General features: G+C 48.2%; 1 protein-coding gene across 1 annotated transcript in view; it reads left to right on the forward strand.

The window, feature by feature from the left end:
- The window catches only part of PIGT (phosphatidylinositol glycan anchor biosynthesis class T), a 70,213-nt gene that overhangs the window by 33,599 nt on the left and 13,709 nt on the right, over positions 1-22,905 (forward strand). Inside the window, exons 8-11 of the mRNA XM_063960202.1 lie at positions 7,206-7,374; positions 19,918-20,118; positions 20,438-20,603; positions 21,859-21,942. Coding sequence (XP_063816272.1) covers positions 7,206-7,374; positions 19,918-20,118; positions 20,438-20,603; positions 21,859-21,942 — 620 coding nt within the window. The remainder of the gene's footprint in view (positions 1-7,205; positions 7,375-19,917; positions 20,119-20,437; positions 20,604-21,858; positions 21,943-22,905) is intronic.

A 22,905-nucleotide genomic window follows, 5' to 3' on the forward strand; every position in this document is an offset into this window, starting at 1 on the left:
CAATCATATCCGCCATTACCATGGGAATATTCTCGGGGCCGTGGAGAGACCAAACGGCAACATCTGAAATTGGTAATGACAATCCCGTACCGCAATTCTGAGGTACGCCTAATGAGGTGGATAAATGGGGACCTGAAGGTATGCATCCCTTATGTCCCGATTCACAATAAAGTCTCCCCCTTTTTAGGCTTGCACTGACCGCTCTTAGCGATTCCATCTTGAACTTGAACCTTCTCGGGTATATGTTCAGGGATTTTTAATTCAATATGGGTCTGACCGAACCGTCTGGTTTCGGGATTACAACATGGTCTAATAATAACACCCTCTTGTTGAAGGAGGGGACCCTTGACCACCACCTGTTAAAGATACAATTTGTGAATTGCAGTTAACACTGGCTCCCTCTCTTGGGGGGGAAGCCCACAGGGCCGTCGGTGAGGGGGCATCTTCTCACAGTCCAGCTTGTATCCCTGAGACACAATATCTATTGCCCAGGGATCGAACAGGGAGTGAACCCACTTGTGGCTGAACTTACGAAGGCGTGTCCCCACCGGGCCTAGCTCCGCCTGTGGAGCCCCAGCGACATTGGTGGATTTTTGTAGGGGCCGGGGAGGACTTCTGTTCCTGGGAACTAGCTGCCCGGCTCTGACAAGAAAGGGCGCCCCTCAGACTTTCTTGTTTCTTTATACGAAAAGGCTGCATTTAATAATGTCGTGCTTTCTTAGGCTGTGCAGGAATATAAGGCAAACTAGCAGAATTACCAGCTATAGCTGTGGAGACCAGGCCCGAGAACCCTTCTCCACACAATCCTCAGCCTTCCATATGCCTCTTAAGTCGGCATCATCTGTCCAATGCATATTCTACAGGACACGTCAAGCAGAGATCGACATAGCTTTGACTCTAGGACCCAGTATACTCATGTCTCTTTGGGCATGCTTTATAACTATATATCTATCACTTAAGACAGCATCTTTAATATATTTATATTGCATACTAGGGTCTCATCTCTGCTGATAAGGTACCTGTCCATGCTGCCACAGCGCTATAAACCCATGCCGACACAATCGCCGGTCTGGGTAGTATACTAGAATGTGCACGCTATCTGCAGGATCCCTGAGAATAGCAAGTGCTACCGTCTGTGCAAAGAGGACACCCCAGGGGAATATTCTCAACATATCCTGGCCCTAGTGGGGAAAGGATACAACCTGAGAATTCTCTTGTCGGAAGCTGCCGTCTCTTGTCTGGAGATTCCTGCTCTTTTTCCTCATGAGAGGAGGGAAATTTACCTCAGCATTCTTCCCCTTTAAACATGTGTACTCTCGTGTCAGGGACAGATGAGTCATCAGTGATATGCAAATCATCTTTTATTTCAATAATCATATACTGAATACCTTCTAGCCATCTTGGCTGTAACTTTGCATTATCGTAGTCGACAGTGGAGTTAAACTCCATGTCGATACCAGTGTTTGTTATTATGGATAGTGAGCATTGAGAGACTCTGAAAGTCTCTGTGACATAGGGACAGACCTAGGTAGATTTCCTGTCTGTTCCCTAACCTTTTGTGCAATAAATTCACCTTAGCACTTACACATATCTAAACAGGTGTCGGTGTTGTCGACGGAGACACCCTCTCACACACATATCCGCTCTATCACCTCCTTAGAGGAGCCTTTTACCTCAGACATGTCGACACACGCGTACTGACACACCACACACACAGGGGATGCTCTATTTGAGGACAGTTCACCCACAAGGCCCTTTGGAGAGACAAAGAGAGAGTATGCCAGCACACACCCCAGCGCTATATAACCCAGGGATTACACTACAACTCAGTGTTTACCCAGTAGCTGCTGTATATACAATTTTTGCGCCTAAATTTATGTGCCCCCCCTCTCTTTTCACCCTTTGTGTACCAGGATACTGCCGGGGAGAGCCTGGGGAGCTTCCTTCCAGCGGAGCTGTGAAGAGAAAATGGTGCTGGTGTGCTGAGGAAGAAGGCCCGGCCCCCTCAGCGGCGGGCTTCTGTCCTGTTTCTGACTAAAAATGGCGGGGGTTTTACACATATACAGTCACAGACTGTATTATGTGTATTTATTGCCAAAAGGTATTCTTATTTCTGCCCAGGGCGCCCCCCCCCCAGCGCCCTGCACCCTACAGTGACCGGAGTGTGTGGTGTGCAGTGGGAGCAATGGCGCACAGCTGCAGTGCTGTGCGCTACCTTAATGAAGACCGGAGTCTTCTGTCGCCGATTTTATCTCCTTCTGGCTCTGCAAGGGGGACGGCGGTGCGGCTCCGGGAACGGACGATCGAGGTCAGGCCCTGTGTTCGAACCCTCTTGAGCTAATGGTGTCCAGTAGCCTAAGAAGCACAAGCTAGCTGCACGCAGGTAGGTTTGCTTCTCTCCCCTCAGTCCCACGTAGCGGTGAGTCTGTTGCCAGCAGATCTCACTGAAAATAAAAAAACCTAACAAATACTTTCTTTCTAGCAAGCTCAGGAGAGCCCACTAGGTGCATCCAGCTCTGGCCGGGCACAGATTCTAACTGGGGTCTGGAGGAGGGGCATAGAGGGAGGAGCCAGTGCACACCAGATAGTACCTAATCTTTCTTTTAGAGTGCCCAGTCTCCTGCGGAGCCCGTCTATTCCCCATGGTCCTTACGGAGTTCCCAGCATCCACTAGGACGTCAGAGAAAGTGAGGATTTTAACAGCTCAGGTATTGATAATCTCATCAGAGCGGTGCGTCAGTCTCTGAAGTTTACAGAAACTGAGGAGCCTCTGACAAATGATCAGGTCGTATTTATTAAACGACCGAGAACTCCAATAAGTTTTCCTGTGTCGGAGTCTCTTAATAAGATGTTAGTAGAAACTCGACAGACTCCAGATAAACTGTTTTCTATACCTCGCAGGTTTAAGTCTAGTTACCCGTTTCCAGACTCGGTGACATGTACATGGGAGAATCCACCAATAGTTGATTCGTCAGTGTCGAAGCATACAAAGAAATTAACCATACCAGTACCAGCGGCTACTACGCTTAAAGACCCTTCAGATCGCAAAATAGAAACTATGCTAAAGTCCATGTATGTAGCAGCAGGAGTGCTGCTGAGACCTGGCTTGGTTGGTATCTGGGTCACTAAGGCGCTCATAGTATGGATAACAGAACTTAAGTTTGCCTTACTTGACGAACACCTTATACTTCTTGCTGATCTAATGTGTGAGGCTGCGGAGTATCTCTGTACAGCTTCTACTGACGTCTGTCAGCTCACTTCTCGTATTTCATTGTCGCTAGTTACAGCACGACGAGCACTCTGGCTGCGTTCTTGGCAAGCGGAGGCAGAGGTCAAACGAGGTATAGAGGCGTTACCTTACGATGGCAAGAAGTTGTTTGGTCCTGAATTGGAAACATGGATTTCTGAGGCTACGGGTGGAAAGTCTGTTTGCTTACCTTTGCCTCCACCGGTACCAAGAAGTAGGTACTCTGGACCTTCGTTCAAATCCTTTAGACCGCAGTCCTTTCGCGGACGTGGCAGAGGAACAGCCACGCCTGGTAGACGTGGACGTGGTTTCCAACAAACCAACACAAGTCGTCAGGATGCTAAGGCTACCGACAAGCCAGTGGCATGACTGGCTACCAGCCCATCTCGATTCTCCAATTGTGGGAGCACGCCTTCAGACGTTCCATTTGGCGTGGTTCCAGACATCCGCGGATGGGTGGATCCGCAATTTAGTGTTACAAGGTTACAAAATAGAGTTCGACAGTCTTCCGCCACTGCGGTTTTTCAAGACAGGATTGCCTCTATCGGACGACAAGAGGGCGGTTCTGCAAATTGCCATTCAGTCCCTACTGGATTCAGCAGTTTTGATTCCGGTCCCTGTACACCAACAGGGTCAGGGTTATTATTCCAGTCTGTTTGTGGTACCAAAGCCGGATGGCTCAGTCAGACCAATATTGAACTTAAAGGGTTTCAATCTGTACGTAACTTACTACAGATTCAAGATGGAATCTCTGCGCTCAGTGATTGCAAGTTTAGAGCCAAAGGAGTTCATGATTGCGCTAGATCTCAAGGATGCGTACTTACACATTCCGATTTGGCAGCCTCATCAGCGGTTCTTGCGGTTTGCAATACGCCAAAACCATTACCAGTTTCAGGCTCTACCGTTTGGCCTATCGTCAGCGCCTCGGGTATTCACCAAAGTGATGTCTGTGATGATAGCTCATCTCAGATCCCTGGGAGTGACAATAGTTCCGTATTTGGACGATCTGCTCATCAAAGCCCCGTCTCAACAGATACTGCTCCAACATGCGCTACTAACGTACAATGTACTGGCTCACCACGGTTGGATTGTCAACTTCAAGAAATCACATCTAATTCCGTCTCAACGCCTTCAATTCCTAGGTATGATTTTCGATACGGTCAATCAAAGAATTTACCTACCACAACAGAAAGTACAGATTATTCGCCATCTGGTACAATTAGTGCTCAAGCCACGCACAGTCTCTGTACATTTGTGCATTCGCCTCTTAGGAACAATGGTGGCGGCTTTCGAAGCGCTTCAGTTCGGAAGATTTCACTCGCGTCCATTTCAACTGGATGTGCTCGCGCAGTGGTCGGGCTCGCATCTGCAGATTCACCACAGGGTGAGGTTGTCGCCAATATCGTTCCAACTAGTTGGCTGGTTGGAACGATAGTTGGACAGTGTTTGATTTTCCCAACTAATCGTTCTGGTGTAGGGAGAACTTTCCCCCCAACTGAACGATAAGTAGGTGGACACTGGCTAGCAGTGCCCACCTGCTTGTTCCCGATCACTGCCGGCTGGGCTGCCCTGTCAGCCCAGGATTCCCGGCAGCGGTGGAGCGGGAGCCGGGATGAGGTTCAGGGGCAGCTGCGGCAGTCTGACTGCTGCTTGTCTGCCCCTGTATTTCCAGCAGTGGTGCGGCAGTCTGTCACTGCCTGGCTGTCCCTGACAACCCTGAATTGGCGGCAGCTAATGTGGACCGGAGCTAATGCTGCATATATACCCCCCATCCCCGACAGGGAGCGGAGCTAGCACACAGGACGGCCAGAGCCCGGCTGTTGCGGGGATCGAGAGCTGCGGGCTGTCACTGAGGAGGCAGAGGTGAGTGAGGGTGCAGCGGGCAGCTATATGTCACATACAGGACAGTTACCGGCTCCGTACCCACCGCCATTCCCCTGTGTGCTTTGACATTCCTGGCAACCATGAGCTGGATCCAGCCCATCGAGTGGAGGGCAGTTTTGAATGGTGGGGAACAAGTGGCCTTCGGCAGGTGTGGAGGGGCAGGTGGTCTCAGCACTGTTCTAAATAGGAGTCCTCATCAGTATTCTTCCCCCCCTCATGTGGCACCTGAGACACAGAGGGAGTGAGAGGAAGGAATACATAGAATGAAAGGACAAAAAGAATCCTAAAGAAGGGAATAGATAGCATGAGAGGCTGAAGTGGATGTATGGCTTGGAAGAAATGTATTGATGGTTAGCATTACTACACCACTGCCAGTCCATCCGTGCCGGGGCTCCCGTCAGCCCAGTATCCCTTGTAGCGGTAGCAGCAGCGGGGGATGGAACATGCAAAATTGACCTATAGCAGTGGGTCCACCTAATCCTCGGCGCCGTCAGAAGTTGCTCTGGGTCATCCGCATCGGGTGCTTGGTGCAGGAGCAGAGTCCTCTGGGGTTATCTGTACCGCACAGCTGGTCCTCCAGGTGGAGCTCTCCTGTGTGACATAACTTGAATAAGGCGCTCTACTGTGTAACGTAGCATGAATAAAGGGCTCTTCTGCATGGCATAATGTGAATAAGGTTGCTCTACTGTGCTGCATAATTTTAGTTGGGGATAATATTGAGATATGCCCCCTTTAGTTTTAGTTTTGCAGCTGTAGATATGCCCCCTTTAGTTTTTTCTGCTTACACAAAAAACAAACCATATACTCGCCTGAAGCCCCACTCCTGCGTCCGACCGCTGGTATCCTTCCTTGCCGCCCGCTCTCCGGAACTATGGGAGAGACGCCATAGCACACGCCACACACTCCAAAAGCTGGAAGCTGGAGCTCAGGAGTGAGCTCCTGCCTCCGGCTGCTCCTGTGAAGAGGGAGCCGGGCGCCCGCTGGTAATAAAATCTCAGCGGGCGCCCGCCATCTACCTGGGCCGCCAGCAGACATCGTGGGTTAGGTGAGCCAGAGGAGGCGGAACTATTCAAAACATGCAGAAGTAGGCAGGCACTGTCCACTTATTTCTGTGACATCACAAGTTGGAGAGAAATTGGCTGGTCTGCTGAAAAGTTGGTTAGATGTGTGGAGCACTGTTTTAGTTGGACAGTTGGAGGTTTGGAGAGTTGGAGAAAAGTTGGTCTGATGTATGGCTAGCATTAGTCTCATACATTTTTTTTTAGTGTATGTATATATGTGTGTGTGTGTGTGTGTGTATATATATATATATATATATATATATATATAATTTGCTCTCCTACACAACGGTGGCCTAAATCAGCAGCACCTCGCTGATAGTCACACTAAGTTTGATAGTAGATCTAGTTAAAAAAAAAAAAAAAAAAAAATTCTTCCTAGTGCAGCAATCTCGCAACAACTAATAGTTCCCCATAAATAATGTGATTGGTACTCGTACCAAAAATAAAATAATTTTAAGCTTATTTATCTGAACCACTTGATAATAGATGACTCCTGTATCCCTCTATCCCTCCTCCTTCCATTCCACAGGGATAAACTCTCGGGGTAATAGAACAGTAGGAGATCATGTTGTAGTACATAACCACAAAGAAATGTATTTACTTAAACAATATAATAGCTTATCTAGTTTATCTGCTAACAGTACTGCTCCACAGTGACTGTATCATGCAAGGTCATCAGCCAGTAACCAGGAAAACTCCCTAACGCGTTTTGTCCTGACACCACTAAAGGGCCCTACACACTGGTCGGTAGATTTGAAAGATATGAACGATGTTGTTCATTTCTTTCGGTGTGGATGCTTCAGTGATGAACGGTGCGCTTGGCCGCAATTGTCATCGCTGTACCATCAAAGAAACTGCATGCAGACTTTCCGATATATCAGTGGGATATACTGTATACCTACTAGACTCTAGTATAGAAACTACTGTAATGTTCTGTTCTCTATGGGCGGTGGGTGGCTATTGTAGTTTGGTTTGTGGGGCACACTACATGACTTTCTCTTTCCACACAACAGGAGGTCGACTTGTTTGAAATTACACCTTCCTCAGCTTTGGACACTGAAGTACCCGTCCATGGCGATCAGAGAGTGTATACACTGTATGACCTTCTAGAACCAGAGCTCTTCAATACTTCTAGAAACCTAAATGTGGCACTGAAGTGGAAAGGTGGTTCATCTGACTCAGGTGAGCATGTATATAAAACTGTAGATACCTAAAAGATCTTTAACACACAGATGTGTCCTCCTACATCTAGCCTCAATACACCACGCAGCGGGAGATACCTGGTGTCTGTAAGCGTATAGGTCCTGTGCAACTGCTAGCGTCTGGCAGATTTTTTTTTGTGGAAAATGCATCTTGGTCGCAACGCAATGAGATTAATATGCACCTGGACACTATGCTGATTAATTTGATATGTGACATTTGTATATCTACAAGTATAGCGTACGCATCATGGCGCAACTAGTGTGCCTGCATCTGACTCTCATATGCTGCCACAGACTTCTATGGAGCGAACGCTGGCTGTGAGTAGACTCAGCACGGCATACCCTGCAACTTGCCACTATGCGTATAGCTCTTCGCAAGCATCACGGCAATGATGAGCATGGCTACATTTGTATGTATGAATGAGTCTATGAAGCACAACAGAAGAGATTCAGTCACAGATACGCAAGTGTTGCATATCAAATGAATCGGCACAGTATCCTGGCACATCCTAGTCTCATCACATTGCCACTGAGACCCATTTTTCGGCAAAAATACGCCCATCACTATCAGAGTCTCTCTGGACCTGCTGTGCCAATAGGGGCTGTTTGGCATGACTGCAGAAAGATGTATGAGGACACCTCTGTATTGTTCAATGGAGTTATGAGGAAATCCATATCTTACAATATTCATAATGTACAGTTTTTCAAACCTGTAATGGTCAGGCCAATGAAGCACGGTTTTATCTATTTCATTTAGTTAAGTGCTTTCTATTGTGTATTATTAATAATGATAATATTTATTAAAAACACCCATCCTCCCCCAATCTTTTCCCCCTCACCATACTCTGTTGCTATTAGATGGAGATAGGTAACTGAGCAGAGGGTAGAGCACAGGTGTCTAGCTACATTAATAGCCATATGTGCATTGTGATTACAAATGTATGCCCTTAAAGTCCCTCCATAACACTATAGAAGTTTACTAGAAGCAATCCCATTTTATACACCATTGAACAAATTTCAACTGAAGTAAATTTAGGTTTTAAGAAAAAAAAAAAAAAATATTGATTTTTCTCTAACGTCCTAGTGGATGCTGGGGACTCTGTAAGGACCATGGGGAATAGACGGGCTCTTCAGGAGACAGGGCACTCTAAGAAAGAATTAGGACTACTGGTGTGCACTGGCTCCTCCCTCTATGTCCCTCCTCCAGACCTCAGTTAGAATCTGTGCCCGGACAGAGCTGGGTGCACTTAAGTGAGCTCTCCTGAGCTTGCTAATAAGAAAGTATTTTGTTAGGATTTTTTATTTCTCTGACGTCCTAAGTGGATGCTGGGGACTCCGTAAGGACTATGGGGAATAGCGGCTCCGCAGGAGTCTGGGCACATCTAAAAGAAAGCTTTAGGACTATCTGGTGTGCACTGGCTCCTCCCCCTATGACCCTCCTCCAAGCCTCAGTTAGATCTCTGTGCCCGAACGAGAAGGGTGCACACTAGGGGCTCTCCTGAGCTTCTTAGTGAAAGTTTTAGTTTAGGTTTATTATTTTCAGTGAGACCTGCTGGCATCAGGCTCACTGCATCGAGGGACTAAGGGGAGAAGAAGCGAACTCACCTGCGTGCAGAGTGGATTGGGCTTCTTGGCTACTGGACATTAGCTCCAGAGGGACGATCACAGGCCCAGCCTGGATGGGTCCCGGAGCCGCGCCGCCGGCCCCCTTACAGAGCCAGAAGAGCGAAGAGGTCCGGAAAAATCGGCGGCAGAAGACGTTCCTGTCTTCAATAAGGTAGCGCACAGCACCGCAGCTGTGCACCATTGCTCTCAGCACACTTCACACTCCGGTCACTGAGGGTGCAGGGCGCTGGGGGGGGGCGCCCTGAGACGCAATAAAAAAATACCTTACATGGCAAAAAAATACATCACATATAGCTCCTGGGCTATATGGATGCATTTAACCCCTGCCAGAATGTACAGAAAAATGGGAGATAGGCTCCGCCCCCTTTTCGGCGGCCTTATCTCAGCACACTGGCGCCATTTTCCCTCACAGCTCAGTTGGAGGGAAGCTCCCTGGCTCTTCCCTGCAGTCACTACACTACAGAAAGGGTTAAAAAAAGAGAGGGGCGCAGTATTAAAACATACAGCAGCTATAAGGGGAAAAACACTTATATAAGGTTATCCCTGTGTGTGTGTGTGTGTGTGTGTGTATGTATATATATATATATATATATATATATATAGCGCTCTGGTGTGTGCTGGCAAACTCTCCCTCTGTCTCCCCAAAGGGCTAGTGGGGTCCTGTCCTCTATCAGAGCATTCCCTGTGTGTGTGCTGTGTGTCGGTACGTTTGTGTCGACATGTATGAGGAGAAAAATGATGTGGAGACGGAGCAGAGTGTCTGTAACGGTGATGTCACCCCCTAGGGGGCGACACCTGAGTGGATGTACTGTTAAAAATTACGTGACAGTGTCAGCTCTGTATAAAAAACAGTGGTTGACATGAGACAGCCGGCTACTCAGCTTGTGCCTGTCCAGACGTCTCATAGGCCGTCAGGGGCTCAAAAGCGCCTGTTACCTCAGATGGCAGATACAGACGCCGAAAAGGATACTGACTCCTGTGTCGACGGTGAAGAGACAACCGTGATTTCCAGTAGGGCCACACGTTACATGATTGAGGCAATGGAAAATGTTTTACACATTTCTGATAATACAAGTACCACCAAAAAGGGGTATTATGTTCGGTGAGGGAAAAACTACCTGTAGTTTTCCTGAATCTGAGAAATAAAATGAGGTGTGTGATGATGCGTGGGTTTCCCCCCGATAACAATTGATAATTTCTAAAAAGTTATTGGCGGTATACCCTTTCCCGCCAGAGGTTGGGAAACACCCCCTAGGGGGGATAAGGCGCTCACACGCTTGTAAGAACAAGGGCTCTACCCTCTCCTGAGATGGCCGCCCTTAAGGATCCTGCTGATAGAAAGCAGGAGGGTATCCTAAAATGTATTTACACACATACTGGTGTTATACTGCGACCAGCAATCGCCTCAGCCTGGATGTGCAGTGCTGGGTTGGCGTGGTCGGATTCCCTGACTGGAAATATTGATATCCTAGATAAGGACAGTATATTATTGCCTATAGAGCATTTAAAAGATGCTTTTCTATATATGCATGATGCACAGCGGAATATTTGCCGACTGGCATCAAGTATAAGTGCGTTGTCCAATTCTATCAGTAAAGTGGTCAGGTGATGCGGATTCCAAACGGCATTTGGAAGTATTGCCTTTGAAAGGGGACTTTTGGGGTCGGTCTTTCAGACCTGGTGGCCACGGTAACAGCTGGGAAATCCACGTTTGTACCCCAGGTCGCCTCTCAAAATAAGACGCCGTATTATCAGGCGCAGTCCTTTGTTGGCAAGCGGACAAAAGGTTCCTCTTTTCTGCTCGTGACAGAGGGAGAGGAAAAAGGCTGCAGAGATCAGCCAGTTCCCAGGAACAGAAACCCTTTCCCGCCTCTGCCAAGCCCTCAGTAGGACGCTAGGGCTTTACAAGCTCAGGCACGGTGGGGGCCCGTTCTCAGTGAATTTCAGTGCGCAGTGGGCTCACTCGCAAGTAGACCCCTGGATCCTTCAGGTAATATCTCATGGGTACAAATTGGAATTCGAGACGTCTCCCCCTCGCCGTTTCCTAAAGTCGGCTTTACCGACGTCTCCCTCTGACAGGGAGGCAGTTTTGGAAGCCATTCACAAGCTGTATTCCCAGCAGGTGATAATCAAGGTACCCCTCCTGCAACAGGGAACGGGGTATTATTCCACACTATTGTGGTACCGAAGCCAGACGGCTCGGTGAGACCGATTCTAAATCTAAAATCTTTGAACACTTACATACAGAGGTTCAAATTCAAGATTGAGTCACTCAGAGCAGTGATTGCGAACCTGGAAGAAGGTGACTACATGATGTCTCGGGACATCAAGGATGCTTACCTTCATGTCAAAATTTACCCTTCTCACCAAGGGTACCTCAGGTTATAGTACAGAACTGTCACTATCAGTTCAGACGCTGCCGTAGGGATGGTCCACGGCACCCCGGGTCTTTACCAAGGTAATGGCCGAAATAATGATATTCTTTCGAAGGAAGGGAATTTTAGTTATCCCTTACTTGGACGATTCCCTGATAAGGATAAGATCCAGGGAACAGTTGGAGGTCGGTGTAGCACTATCTCAGGTAGTGTTGCGGCAGCACGATTGGATTCTCAATATTCCAAAATCGCAGCTGGTTCCGACGACTTGTCTTCTGTTCCTAGGGATGATCCTGGACACAGTCCAGAAAAAAGGTGTTTCTCCCGGAAGAGAAAGCCAGGGAGTTATCCGAGCTAGTCAGGAACCTCCTAAAATCGAGCCAAGTCTCAGTGCATCAATGCACAAGGGTTCTGGGTAAAAATGGTGGCTTCCTACGAAGCAGTCCCATTCGGTAGATTCCACGCAAGAACTTTCCAGTGGGACCTACTGGACAAATGGTCCGGGTCGCATCTTCGGATGCATCAGCGGATAACCCTGTCACCAAGGACAAGGGTATCCATCCTGTGGTGGTTGCAGAGTGCTCATCTTCTAGAGGGCCGCAGATTCGGCATTCAGGACTGTATCCTGGTGACCACGGATGCCAGCCTGCGAGGCTGGGAAGCAGTCACATAGGGAAGGAATATCCAGGGCTTATGGTCAAGCCTGGAGACATCACTTCACATAAATATCCTGAAGCTAAGGGTCATTTACAATGCTCTAAGCTTAACAAGACCTCTGCTTCAAGGTCAGCCGGTGTTGATCCAGTCGGACAACATCACGGCAGTCACCCACGTAAACAGACAGGGTGGCACAAGAAGCAGGAGGGCAATGGCAGAAGCTGCAAGGATTCTTCGCTGGGCGGAAAATCATGTGATAGCACTGTCAGCAGTATTCATTCCGGGAGTGGACAACTGGGAAGCAGATTTCCTCAGCACGACCTCCACCCGAGAGAGTGGGGACTTCACACGGAAGTCTTCCACATGATTGTGAACCATTGGGAAAAACCAAAGGTGGACATGATGGCGTCCCGCCTCAACAAAAAACTGGACAGGTATTGCGCCAGGTCAAGGGACCCTCAGGCAATAGCTGTGGACGCTCTGGTAACACCGTGGGTGTACCAGTCAGTGTATGTGTTCCCTCCTCTTCCTCTCATACCCAAGGTACTGAGAATTATAAGACGGAGAGGAGTAAGAACTATACTCGTGGCTCCGGATTGGCCAAGGAGGACTTGGTACCCGGAACTTCAAGAGATGCTCACAGAGGACCCAGGGCCTCTGCCGCTAAGAAGGGACTTGCTTCAGCAAGGACCCTGTCTGTTCCGAGACTTACCGCGGCTGCGTTTGACAGCATGGCGGTTGAACGCCGGATCCTAAGGAAAAAAGGCATTCCGGAAGAGGTCATACCTACCCTGGTCAAAGCCAGGAAGGAGGTGACCGCACAACATTATCACCGCATTTGGCGAAAATATGTTGCGTGGTGTGAGGCCAGGAAGGCCCCCACGGAGGAATTTCAACTCGGTCGATTCCTGCATTTCCTGCAAACAGGAGTGTTTATGGGCCTCAAATTGGGGTCCATTAAGGTTCAAATTTCGGCCCTGTCGATTTTCTTCCAGAAAGAATTGGCTTCAGTTCCTGAAGTCCAGACATTCGTCAAGGGAGTACTGCATATACAACCCCCTTTTGTGCCTCCAGTTGTACCGTGGGATCTCAACGTAGTTCTGGGATTCCTCAAATCACATTGGTTTGAACCGTTCAAATCTGTGGATTTAAAATATCTCACATGGAAAGTGACCATGCTGTTGGCCCTGGCCTCGGCCAGGCGAGTGTCAGAATTGGCGGCTTTGTCTCACAAAAGCCCATATCTGATTTTCCATTCGGACAGGGCAGAACTGCGGACTCGTCCCCAGTTTCTCCCTAAGGTGGTGTCAGCGTTTCACCTGAACCAACCTATTGTGGTGCCTGCGGCTACTAGGGACTTGGAGGACTTCAAGTTGCTAGACGTTGTCAGGGCCCTGAAAATATGTTTCCAGGACGGCTGGAGTCAGGAAAACTGACTCGCTGTTTATCCTGTATGCACCCAACAAGCTGGGTGCTCCTGCTTCTAAGCAGACTATTGCTCGTTGGATTTGTACTACAATTCAGCTTGCACATTCTGTGGCAGGCCTGCCACAGCCAAAAATCTGTAAATGCCCATTCCACAAGGAAGGTGGGCTCATCTTGGGCGGCTGCCCGAGGGGTCTCGGCTTTACAACTTTGCCGAGCTGCTACTTGGTCAGGGGCAAACACGTTTGCAAAATTCTACAAATTTGATACCCTGGCTGAGGAGGACCTGGAGTTCTCTCATTTGGTGCTGCAGAGTCATCCGCACTCTCCCGCCCGTTTGGGAGCTTTGGTATAATCCCCATGGTCCTTACGGAGTCCCCAGCATCCACTTAGGACGTCAGAGAAAATAAGAATTTACTTACCGATAATTCTATTTCACGTAGTCCGTAGTGGATGCTGGACGCCCATTCCAAGTACGGATTGTCTGCAATACTGGTACATAGTTATTGTTACCAAAAAATTCGGGTTATTGCTGTAGTGAGCCATCTTTTCTAGAGGCTCCTCTGTTATCATGCTGTTAACTGGGTTCAGATCACAAGTTGTACAGTGTGATTGGTGTGGCTGGTATGAGTCTTACCAGGGATTCAAAATCCTTCCTTATTGTGTACGCTCGTCCGGGCACAGTATCCTAACTGAGGCTTGGAGGAGGGTCATAGGGGGAGGAGCCAGTGCACACCAGATAGTCCTAAAGCTTTCTTTTAGATGTGCCCAGACTCCTGCGGAGCCGCTATTCCCCATGGTCCTTACGGAGTCCCCAGCATCCACTACGGACTACGAGAAATAGAATTATCGGTAAGTAAATTCTTATTTTTCAGAGAGATCTGCTGGCAACAGACTCTCTGCTACGTGGGACTGAGGGGAGAGAATGAAACCTACTAACTGCGGCTAGGTCGTGCTTCTTAGGCTACTGGACACCATTAGCTCCAGAGGGATCGAACACAGGAACTCACCCTTGGTCGTCCGATCCCGGAGCCGCGCCGCCGTCCCCCTCGCAGAGCCAGAAGACAGAAGCCGGCGAGAGAAGCAAGAAGACTTCAAAATTGGCGGCAGAAGACTCCTGTCTTCATATGAGGTAGCGCACAGCACTGCAGCTGTGCGCCATTGCTCCCACATTAAACCCGCACACTCCGGTCACTGTAGGGTGCAGGGAATGGGGGGGGGGGGGGAGGGGGGCGCCGCGCCGCCCTGCCCTGGGCAGCAATTGAGTACCTCCTGGCATAAAAGAGCATATATACAGCTGGGCACTGTATATATGCATGAGCCCCCGCCATTATTTTACACAAAATCGCGGGACAGAAGCCCGCCGCTGAGGGGGCGGGGCTTCTTCCTCAGCACTCACCAGCGCCATTTTCTCTCCACAGCTCCGCTGAGAGGAAGCTCCCCAGGCTCTCCCCTGCAGAATCACGGTAGAAAGAGGGTAAAAAGAGAGGGGGGGCACATAAATTTAGCACAAAATCACTAATACAGCAGCTACTGGGTAAACGCTAAGTTACTGTGTAATTCCTGGGTTATATAGCGCTGGGGTGTGTGCTGGCATACTCTCTCTCTGTCTCTCCAATAGGCCTTGTGGGGGTTCTGTCCTCAAATAGAGCATCCCTGTGTGTGTGTGGTGTGTCTGTACGATTGTGTCGACATGTTTGACGAGGAAGACTATGTGGTAGCAGAGCAGGTACAGATGAATGTGGTGTCTCCGCCGACGGCGCCGACACCTTATTGGATGGATATGTGGAAGGTGTTAAATGACCTTGCATAAAAGGTAAACTGCGTAAACTCCTTGCATAAAAGGTTGGATAAAGCTGAAGCCTTGGGACAGTCAGGGTCTCAACCCATGCCTGATCCTACAGCGCAGAGGCCCTCAGGGTCTCGGAAGCGCCCACTATCCAAAATTGTTGACACAGATATCGACACGGATTCTGACTCCAGTGTCAATGGCGATGATGCAAAGTTGCAGCCTAAAATGGCTAAAGCCATCCGCTACATGATTATAGCAATGAAGGATGTATTGCACATTTAAACTGTCCCTGACAAGAGGGTTTATATGTTTGGGGAAAAAAGGCAAGAAGTGACTTTTCCCCCTTCACATGAGTTAAATGAGTTATGTGAAAAAGCTTGGGATTCTCCTGATAGGAAAGTGCAGATTTCCAAACTGTTTCTTATGGCGTATCCTTTCCCGCCAACGGACAGGTTACGCTGGGAATCCTCCCCTAGGGTAGACAAAGCTTTGACACGCTTATCTAAGAAGGTGGCCCTGCCGTCACAGGATACGGCCTCCCTAAAAGATCCTGCGGATAGGAAGCAGGAAGGTATCCTGAAGTCCGTTTATACACATTCAGGTACCCTACTGAGGCCGGCAATTGCGTCGGCCTGGATGTGTAGTGCTGTAGCAGCATGGACAGATACTCTGTCTGAGGAACTTGATACCTTGGACAAGGATACTATATTACTGACCCTGGGGCATATAAAAGACGCTGTCCTATATATGAGGGATGCCCAGAGAGACATTTGCCTACTGGGCTCTAGAATAAATGCAATGTCAATTTCTGCCAGAAGGGTCCTGTGGACTCTGCAATGGACAGGTGATGCCGACTCAAAAAAGCACATGGAGGTTTTACCTTATAAGGGTGAGGAATTGTTTGGGGACGGTCTCTCGGACCAAGTTTCCACAGCTACGGCTGGGAAGTCAAATTTTTTGCCATATATTCCCTCACAACCTAAGAAAGCACCGTATTACCAAATGCAGTCCTTTCGATCGCAAAGAGGCAAGAAAGCCCGAGGTGCGTCCTTTCTTGACAGAGGCAGGGCACAATACAGCTAGTTCCCAGGAACAGAAGTCCTCCCCGGCTTCCACTAAATCCACCGCATGACGCTGGGGCTCCACAGGTGGAGCCAGGAGCGGTGGGGGCGCGTCTCCGAAATTTCAGCCACCAGTGGGTTCGCTCACAGGTGGATCCCTGGGCTATACAGATTGTGTCTCAGGGATACAAGCTGGAATTCGAAGTGATGCCCCCTCACCGTTACCTCAAATCGTCCCTGCCAGCTTCCCCCATAGAAAGGGAAGTAGTGTTAGCGGCAATTCACAAATTATATCTCCAGCAGGTGGTGGTACAGGTTCCCCTCCCTCAACAGGGAAGGGGTTACTATTCCACAATGTTTGTGGTTCCGAAACCGGACGGTTCGGTCAGACCCATATTGAATTTAAAATCCCTGAACATTTACCTGAAAAGGTTCAAGTTCAAGATGGAATCGCTCAGAGCGGTTATTGCGAGCCTGGAAGAGGGGGGATGTTATGGTGTCTCTGGACATAAAGGATGCTTACCTGCATGTCCCCATTTATCCACCTCATCAGGAGTACCTCAGATTTGTGGTACAGGACTGTCATTACCAATTCCAGACGTTGCCGTTTGGTCTGTCCACGGCACCCGGCACCGAGAATATTTACCAAGGTAATGGCGGAAATGATGGTGCTCCTCCGAAAGCAAGGAGTCACAATTATCCCATACTTGGACGATCTCCTCATAAAGGCGAGGTCCAGAGAGCAGTTGCTGATCAGCGTAGCACACTCTCGGAAGGTGTTACAACAGCACGGCTGGATTCTGAATATTCCAAAGTCGCAGCTGATTCCTACGACGAGACTGCCCTTCCTGGGCATGATTCTGGACACAGACCAGAAGAATGTGTTTCTCCCGGAGGAGAAGGCCCAGGAGCTCATGACTCTGGTCAGAGACCTCTTAAAACCAAAGCAGGTGTCGGTGCATCAATGCACGCGAGTCCTGGGAAAGATGGTGGCGTCATACGAAGCCATTCCCTTCGGCAGGTTCCATGCGAGGAACTTTCAGTGGGATCTGTTGGACAAGTGATCCGGATCGCATCGTCAGATGCATCGGCTGATCACCCTATCCCCCAGGGCCAGGGTGTCTCTTCTGTGGTGGCTGCAGAGTGTTCACCTTCTCGAGGGCCGCAGGTTCGGCATACAGGACTAGATCCTGGTGACCACAGATGCAAGCCTCCGAGGGGGGGGGGGGGGGGCAGGGCAGTCACTCAGGGAAGAAACTTCCAGGGGCTGTGGTCAAGTCAGGAGGCTTGTCTGCACATCAATATCCTGGAACTAAGGGCCATATACAACGCCCTGAGTCAAGCGGAGCCTCTGCTTCGCAACCAACCGGTGCTGATTCAGTCAGACAACATCACCGCAGTGGCTCATGTAAACCGCCAGGGCGGCACAAGAAGCAGGGTGGCGATGGCAGAAGCCACCAGAATTCTTCGTTGGGCGGTGAATCACGTGCAAGCACTGTCAGCAGTGTTCATTCCGGGAGTGGACAACTGGGAAGCAGACTTCCTCAGCAGGCACGACCTCCACCCGGGAGAGTGGGGACTTCATCAAGAAGTCTTCACACAGATTACAAATCGATGGGAACTGCCACAGGTGGACATGATGGCATCCCGCCTCAACAAAAAGCTACAAAGGTATTGCGCCAGGTCAAGAGACCCTCAGGCGATAGCTGTGGACGCACTAGTAACACCGTGGGTGTTCCAGTCGGTCTATGTGTTTCCTCCTCTTCCTCTCATACCCAAGGTGCTGAGAATCGTAAGAAAAAGAGGAGTGAGAACAATACTCATTGTTCCGGATTGGCCAAGAAGGACTTGGTACCCGGAACTGCAAGAAATGCTCACAAAGGACCCATGGCCTCTGCCTCTCAGACAGGATCTGTTACAACAGGGGCCCTGTCTGTTCCAAGACTTACCGCGGCTGCGTTTGACGGCATGGCGGTTGAACGCCGGATCCTAGCGGAAAAAGGCATTCCAGATGAAGTTATTCCTACGCTGATAAAGGCTAGGAAGGACGTGACGGCAAAACATTATCACCGTATATGGCGAAAATATGTTGCTTGGTGTGAGGCCAGGAAGGCCCCTACAGAGGAATTCCAGCTGGGCCGTTTCCTTCACTTCCTACAGTCGGGAGTGACTATGGGCTTAAAATTAGGGTCCATAAAGGTCCAGATTTCGGCCCTATCCATTTTCTTTCAAAAGGAACTGGCTTCTCTACATGAGGTTCAGACGTTTGTAAAGGGAGTGCTGCATATTCAGCCCCCTTTTGTGCCACCAGTGGCACCTTGGGATCTTAACGTGGTGTTGAGTTTCCTGAAATCTCACTGGTTTGAGCCACTTAAGACCGTGGAGTTAAAGCATCTCACATGGAAGGTGGTCATGCTATTGGCCTTTGCTTCGGCTAGGCGTGTGTCAGAATTCGCGGCTTTGTCATGTAAAAGCCCCTATCTGGTTTTCCATATGGACAGGGCAGAATTACGGACTCGTCCGCAATTTCTGCCGAAGGTGGTGTCATCTTTTCATTTGAACCAACCTATTGTGGTGCCTGCGGCTACTCGTGACTTGGAGGATTCCAAGTTGCTAGATGTAGTCAGGGCTTTGAAGATTTATGTAGCCAGAACGGCTGGAGTCAGGAAAACTGACTCGCTGTTTATCCTGTATGCATCCAACAAGCTGGGTGCTCCTGCTTCAAAGCAAACTATTGCTCGCTGGATCTGTAACACGATTCAGCAAGCTCATTCTGCGGCTGGATTGCCGCATCCAAAATCTGTAAAAGCCCATTCCACAAGGAAGGTGGGCTCTTCTTGGGCGGCTGCCCGAGGGGTCTCGGCATTACAGCTTTGCCGAGCAGCTACTTGGTCGGGTTCAAACACGTTAGCCAGGGTATCAAACTTGTAGTATTTTGCAGAGTGTTTGCTCATTCGGTGCTGCAGAGTCATCCGCACTCTCCCGCCCGTTTGGGAGCTTTGGTATAATCCCCATGGTCCTTACGGAGTCCCCAGCATCCACTAGGACGTTAGAGAAAATAAGATTTTACTTACCGGTAAATCTATTTCTCGTAGTCCGTAGTGGATGCTGGGAGCCCGTCCCAAGTGTGGACTTCTTCTGCAATACTTGTATATAGTTATTGCTTAAATAAGGGTTATGTTATGGTTGCATCAGGTTTATCTGATGCTCTGTTGTTGTTCATACTGTTAACTGGGTAAGTTTATCACGAGTTATACGGTGTGATTGGTGTGGCTGGTATGAGTCTTACCCTGGATTCCAAAATCCTTTCCTTGTACTGTCAGCTCTTCCGGGCACAGTTTCCTTAACTGAGGTCTGGAGGAGGGACATATAGGGAGGAGCCAGTGCACACCAGTAGTCCTAATTCTTTCTTAGAGTGCCCTGTCTCCTGCGGAGCCAGTCTATTTCCCATGGTCCTTACGGAGTCCCCAGCATCCACTACAGACTACGAGAAATAGATTTACCGGTAAGTAAAATCTTATTATTTTTTTTTTTTACATGTAATATCTTGCAGTATTTCATGCACTGACTAAGTCTGTCTCTGCTAGGTCAGCCACGGTCTCCTGTTTTCCATGCTGAACGCTATGTTAGTGGCTATGGTCTTCAGACTGGAGTTATTAACACCATGATTTATAACAACCATCCATACAGGGCCTTCCCTGTCATGCTTCTGGAGACTGTACCCTGGTACCTCCGCCTGTATGTCCACACTCTAACCATCATCACCAAGGGCAAAGAAAACAAACCCAGTGAGTACCCAGGAGGCTGTCTGGAGTAAAATTCTACAATACCAGCTTTACTGCTACAGTTTTATTTAACAGATACATTCGTGTTAGCCAGCCTAATGGAGTAGACTCCTCGTGATTTACAGGTGGTGTTGGCTATTTACAGTCTTATTTATGAATTCAAATGGCCTACAGAGAAACTGCAGCTACTGTAGAAAAGCAGTAAGTGGCTACTCTCCCATGAGACTTGCATATATACCTCCTGGGAATTCTAGATTTTGGGCATTACCATGTGGTACTATTAACTTTTTGTTCTCAGATTGCCTTCCTCTTGTATTTCTAGGTTATATCCATTATGTTCCAGCTAAAGATCGCCAGCGCCCGCATTTGCTAGAGATGTTAATTCAGCTGCCACCTAACTCAATCACCAAGATTAGCATACAGTTTGAGAGGGCATTGCTGAAATGGACGGAATACCCACCCGATCCCAATCATGGCTTTTACATCAGGTGAAGTATCCAGTAGCTCCCCCTTATCGGTAGTGTGCACGGCAAAATATTGATTCAAACTCAAAGTTCCATGCTTTACCTGTATAACATACAGAAATCGTTACAGTATTGGCAAGTAACAAAAGGACCAGACAAATACAGAGAGCATTTTGTTCTATGTAAAGGGATTAAACAATCTACTGTAATTATTGGTGGTAATATACACTGGATTAACTCTACAAAATGTTCCCTACTTCTACTCGGAGCTGTTGCTATAGATTTATGCATCTCCACATTTGGTGGACATGCCTTTGTATTGTCCCATTTTGGAATGAGGGCCTTTTAATAATTCTCCCTGACCACCCGATATCCCTGGACCCCTAATCCTTCCTACTTTCTCAGCCCATTCCAAGGCCGGGATGTAATGAACTCTGAGTTCGGGGGACGGGACATGCTGGATGCCGGTTGACATTGTTGTGTGTTTTTTTTTTTTTTTTTTTTTTTAAAGGCACAATCATGTACACGGCTAAGCCATGCCTTGTACATTATTGCTCCCTTAAAAAAAAAAAAAAAAAACACGTCTGCTGAACTTGGACTTCATTACATCCCATCCCATATTTGAATCTACCTTTCAATAAATTGTTCTCCCATATTAATGCTGTGGCTAAATATTTAATCATGTAAATTGTACACCTCCCTACAATTCCTGCTCTTAAAAAAATATCTGGTATATCACCAGCATGGACATTATTACTATCTCCACTACAAACCTCATAAATTTGACCTGATGTAGGTCCCCTGGTGTCAAACAGAGCTATCACTGCTTATCTTTCCATGCACCAGCCATACCTTGGTGCTTACATGGTCCTTATGCCAACCATATTCCCTGTGGCCTGTTGGTCCTCCTTGCTTGGTTTAATGTCCTGCAGGTTCTGTAAGATTGTCTGCTTATGTTCTTTTTATTCTTCTACGCGGATTACTGTTTGTGTACCAGTTTCCTCCCTTCCCAGTTCTTCACAAATTCATCAAAAGACTAACAAAACTCTTTTGACTTTATCAGGGTGGTTCAATAAGTAAGGTAACAAGACATTTCACATGTGTAATGTTCTCGATTTCACTGTAATTTCATGTCAGCAGGCAGACCACTGTTTCTCCTCATGGCCATTAGATTGTGCCTCATATCAGTCATACTGTCCCAACATCAGCTGTAAAATGGCAGGCTGGCGGATACATGGCTCCTTTTATTCTAACTCCCATTTCTTTCCTTCTTTTGTAGTCCCTCAGTACTGAGTGTCCTAATCCCCAGTGTTCTGAATATGAGGACAGATCAGATGGAGGAAGGCCCACTGTTTTCCACTCTGTAAGTTTTCTCTATTTGGACATGTGCATTACAGCTAGTATCAATATTAGTTTAATGCTATTTGGTATATTCACAAGGAGAGAAAAGGAAAAATAGAGGCGCTCATTTCATTTCAACACTGCAAAAATCTAAATTCATCACAACCAAGGGGTAATAAAAATTGAATATTCACAAGGAGACCTAAAAGATCTCTGCCACCTTTCAGAACTACTACATACAAAATCTAATTGTAATCTGATGACTGCATGATGCTTTCTCCTTCTTCCAATCTGGGGGACATGCCTGCACTGGAGTTTTGGTGAGGGTGCAGAATGTGGGCACTTAAAGGTGTGGTGTGGTTAAGAACCAGTACCACTAAGGCTGCCTTCATGCTGGATCCCCCTCTATCCAGCAAGGATGGACCTGCTATACAGGGGTTCTCTAGAAATCGGGGCTACATTGTCCAGCTATTTTCAATAAGAAAGCAAGAGAACAGCGGCAGAGCTTAGAAGTCAGTCAGTCGGACCAGACCATTTTACCTCTGTACAGGAAGTATGGAGGTTCTGGTGATGCTGGGAGAGCTGCGAGATGCTTTGTCTGTTCTGATGAGAGAGCAGACTGTTTAGAGAATTTCAGTGGCCCAGTAGCACCATCTTTTGAAGGACTGATGTAATTCGAGTTGGGAGTCCAGGAGTTCCGGCTCAAAGGTCCACTCATTTGCCCATATCTGCTGGCCTTTCCTGTGTGGTGCGACACAGAGCCTTTGCTGAGCAGCTATTAGTCCTCTATCCACACACTTTCCGCCTCCAAATATGCTAGTAATGGAAGCAAAGCTTTTTTTTTTTTTCTGGGGTGTGTGTTTTTGTTTTCTCCTTCAGTCAGATCGAAGTGTGCCCTCTCCTTGGAGCAGCTTTGGTTCATCACCATGGTAGCAGTGTCTCATAGATTGGATGAAGGGGTAAAGAGGATTTTTGGTACTTGCCA

Source organism: Pseudophryne corroboree, chromosome 3 (assembly GCF_028390025.1).
Source record: "Pseudophryne corroboree isolate aPseCor3 chromosome 3, aPseCor3.hap2, whole genome shotgun sequence".
NCBI classification, from domain to species: Eukaryota; Metazoa; Chordata; class Amphibia; order Anura; family Myobatrachidae; genus Pseudophryne; species Pseudophryne corroboree.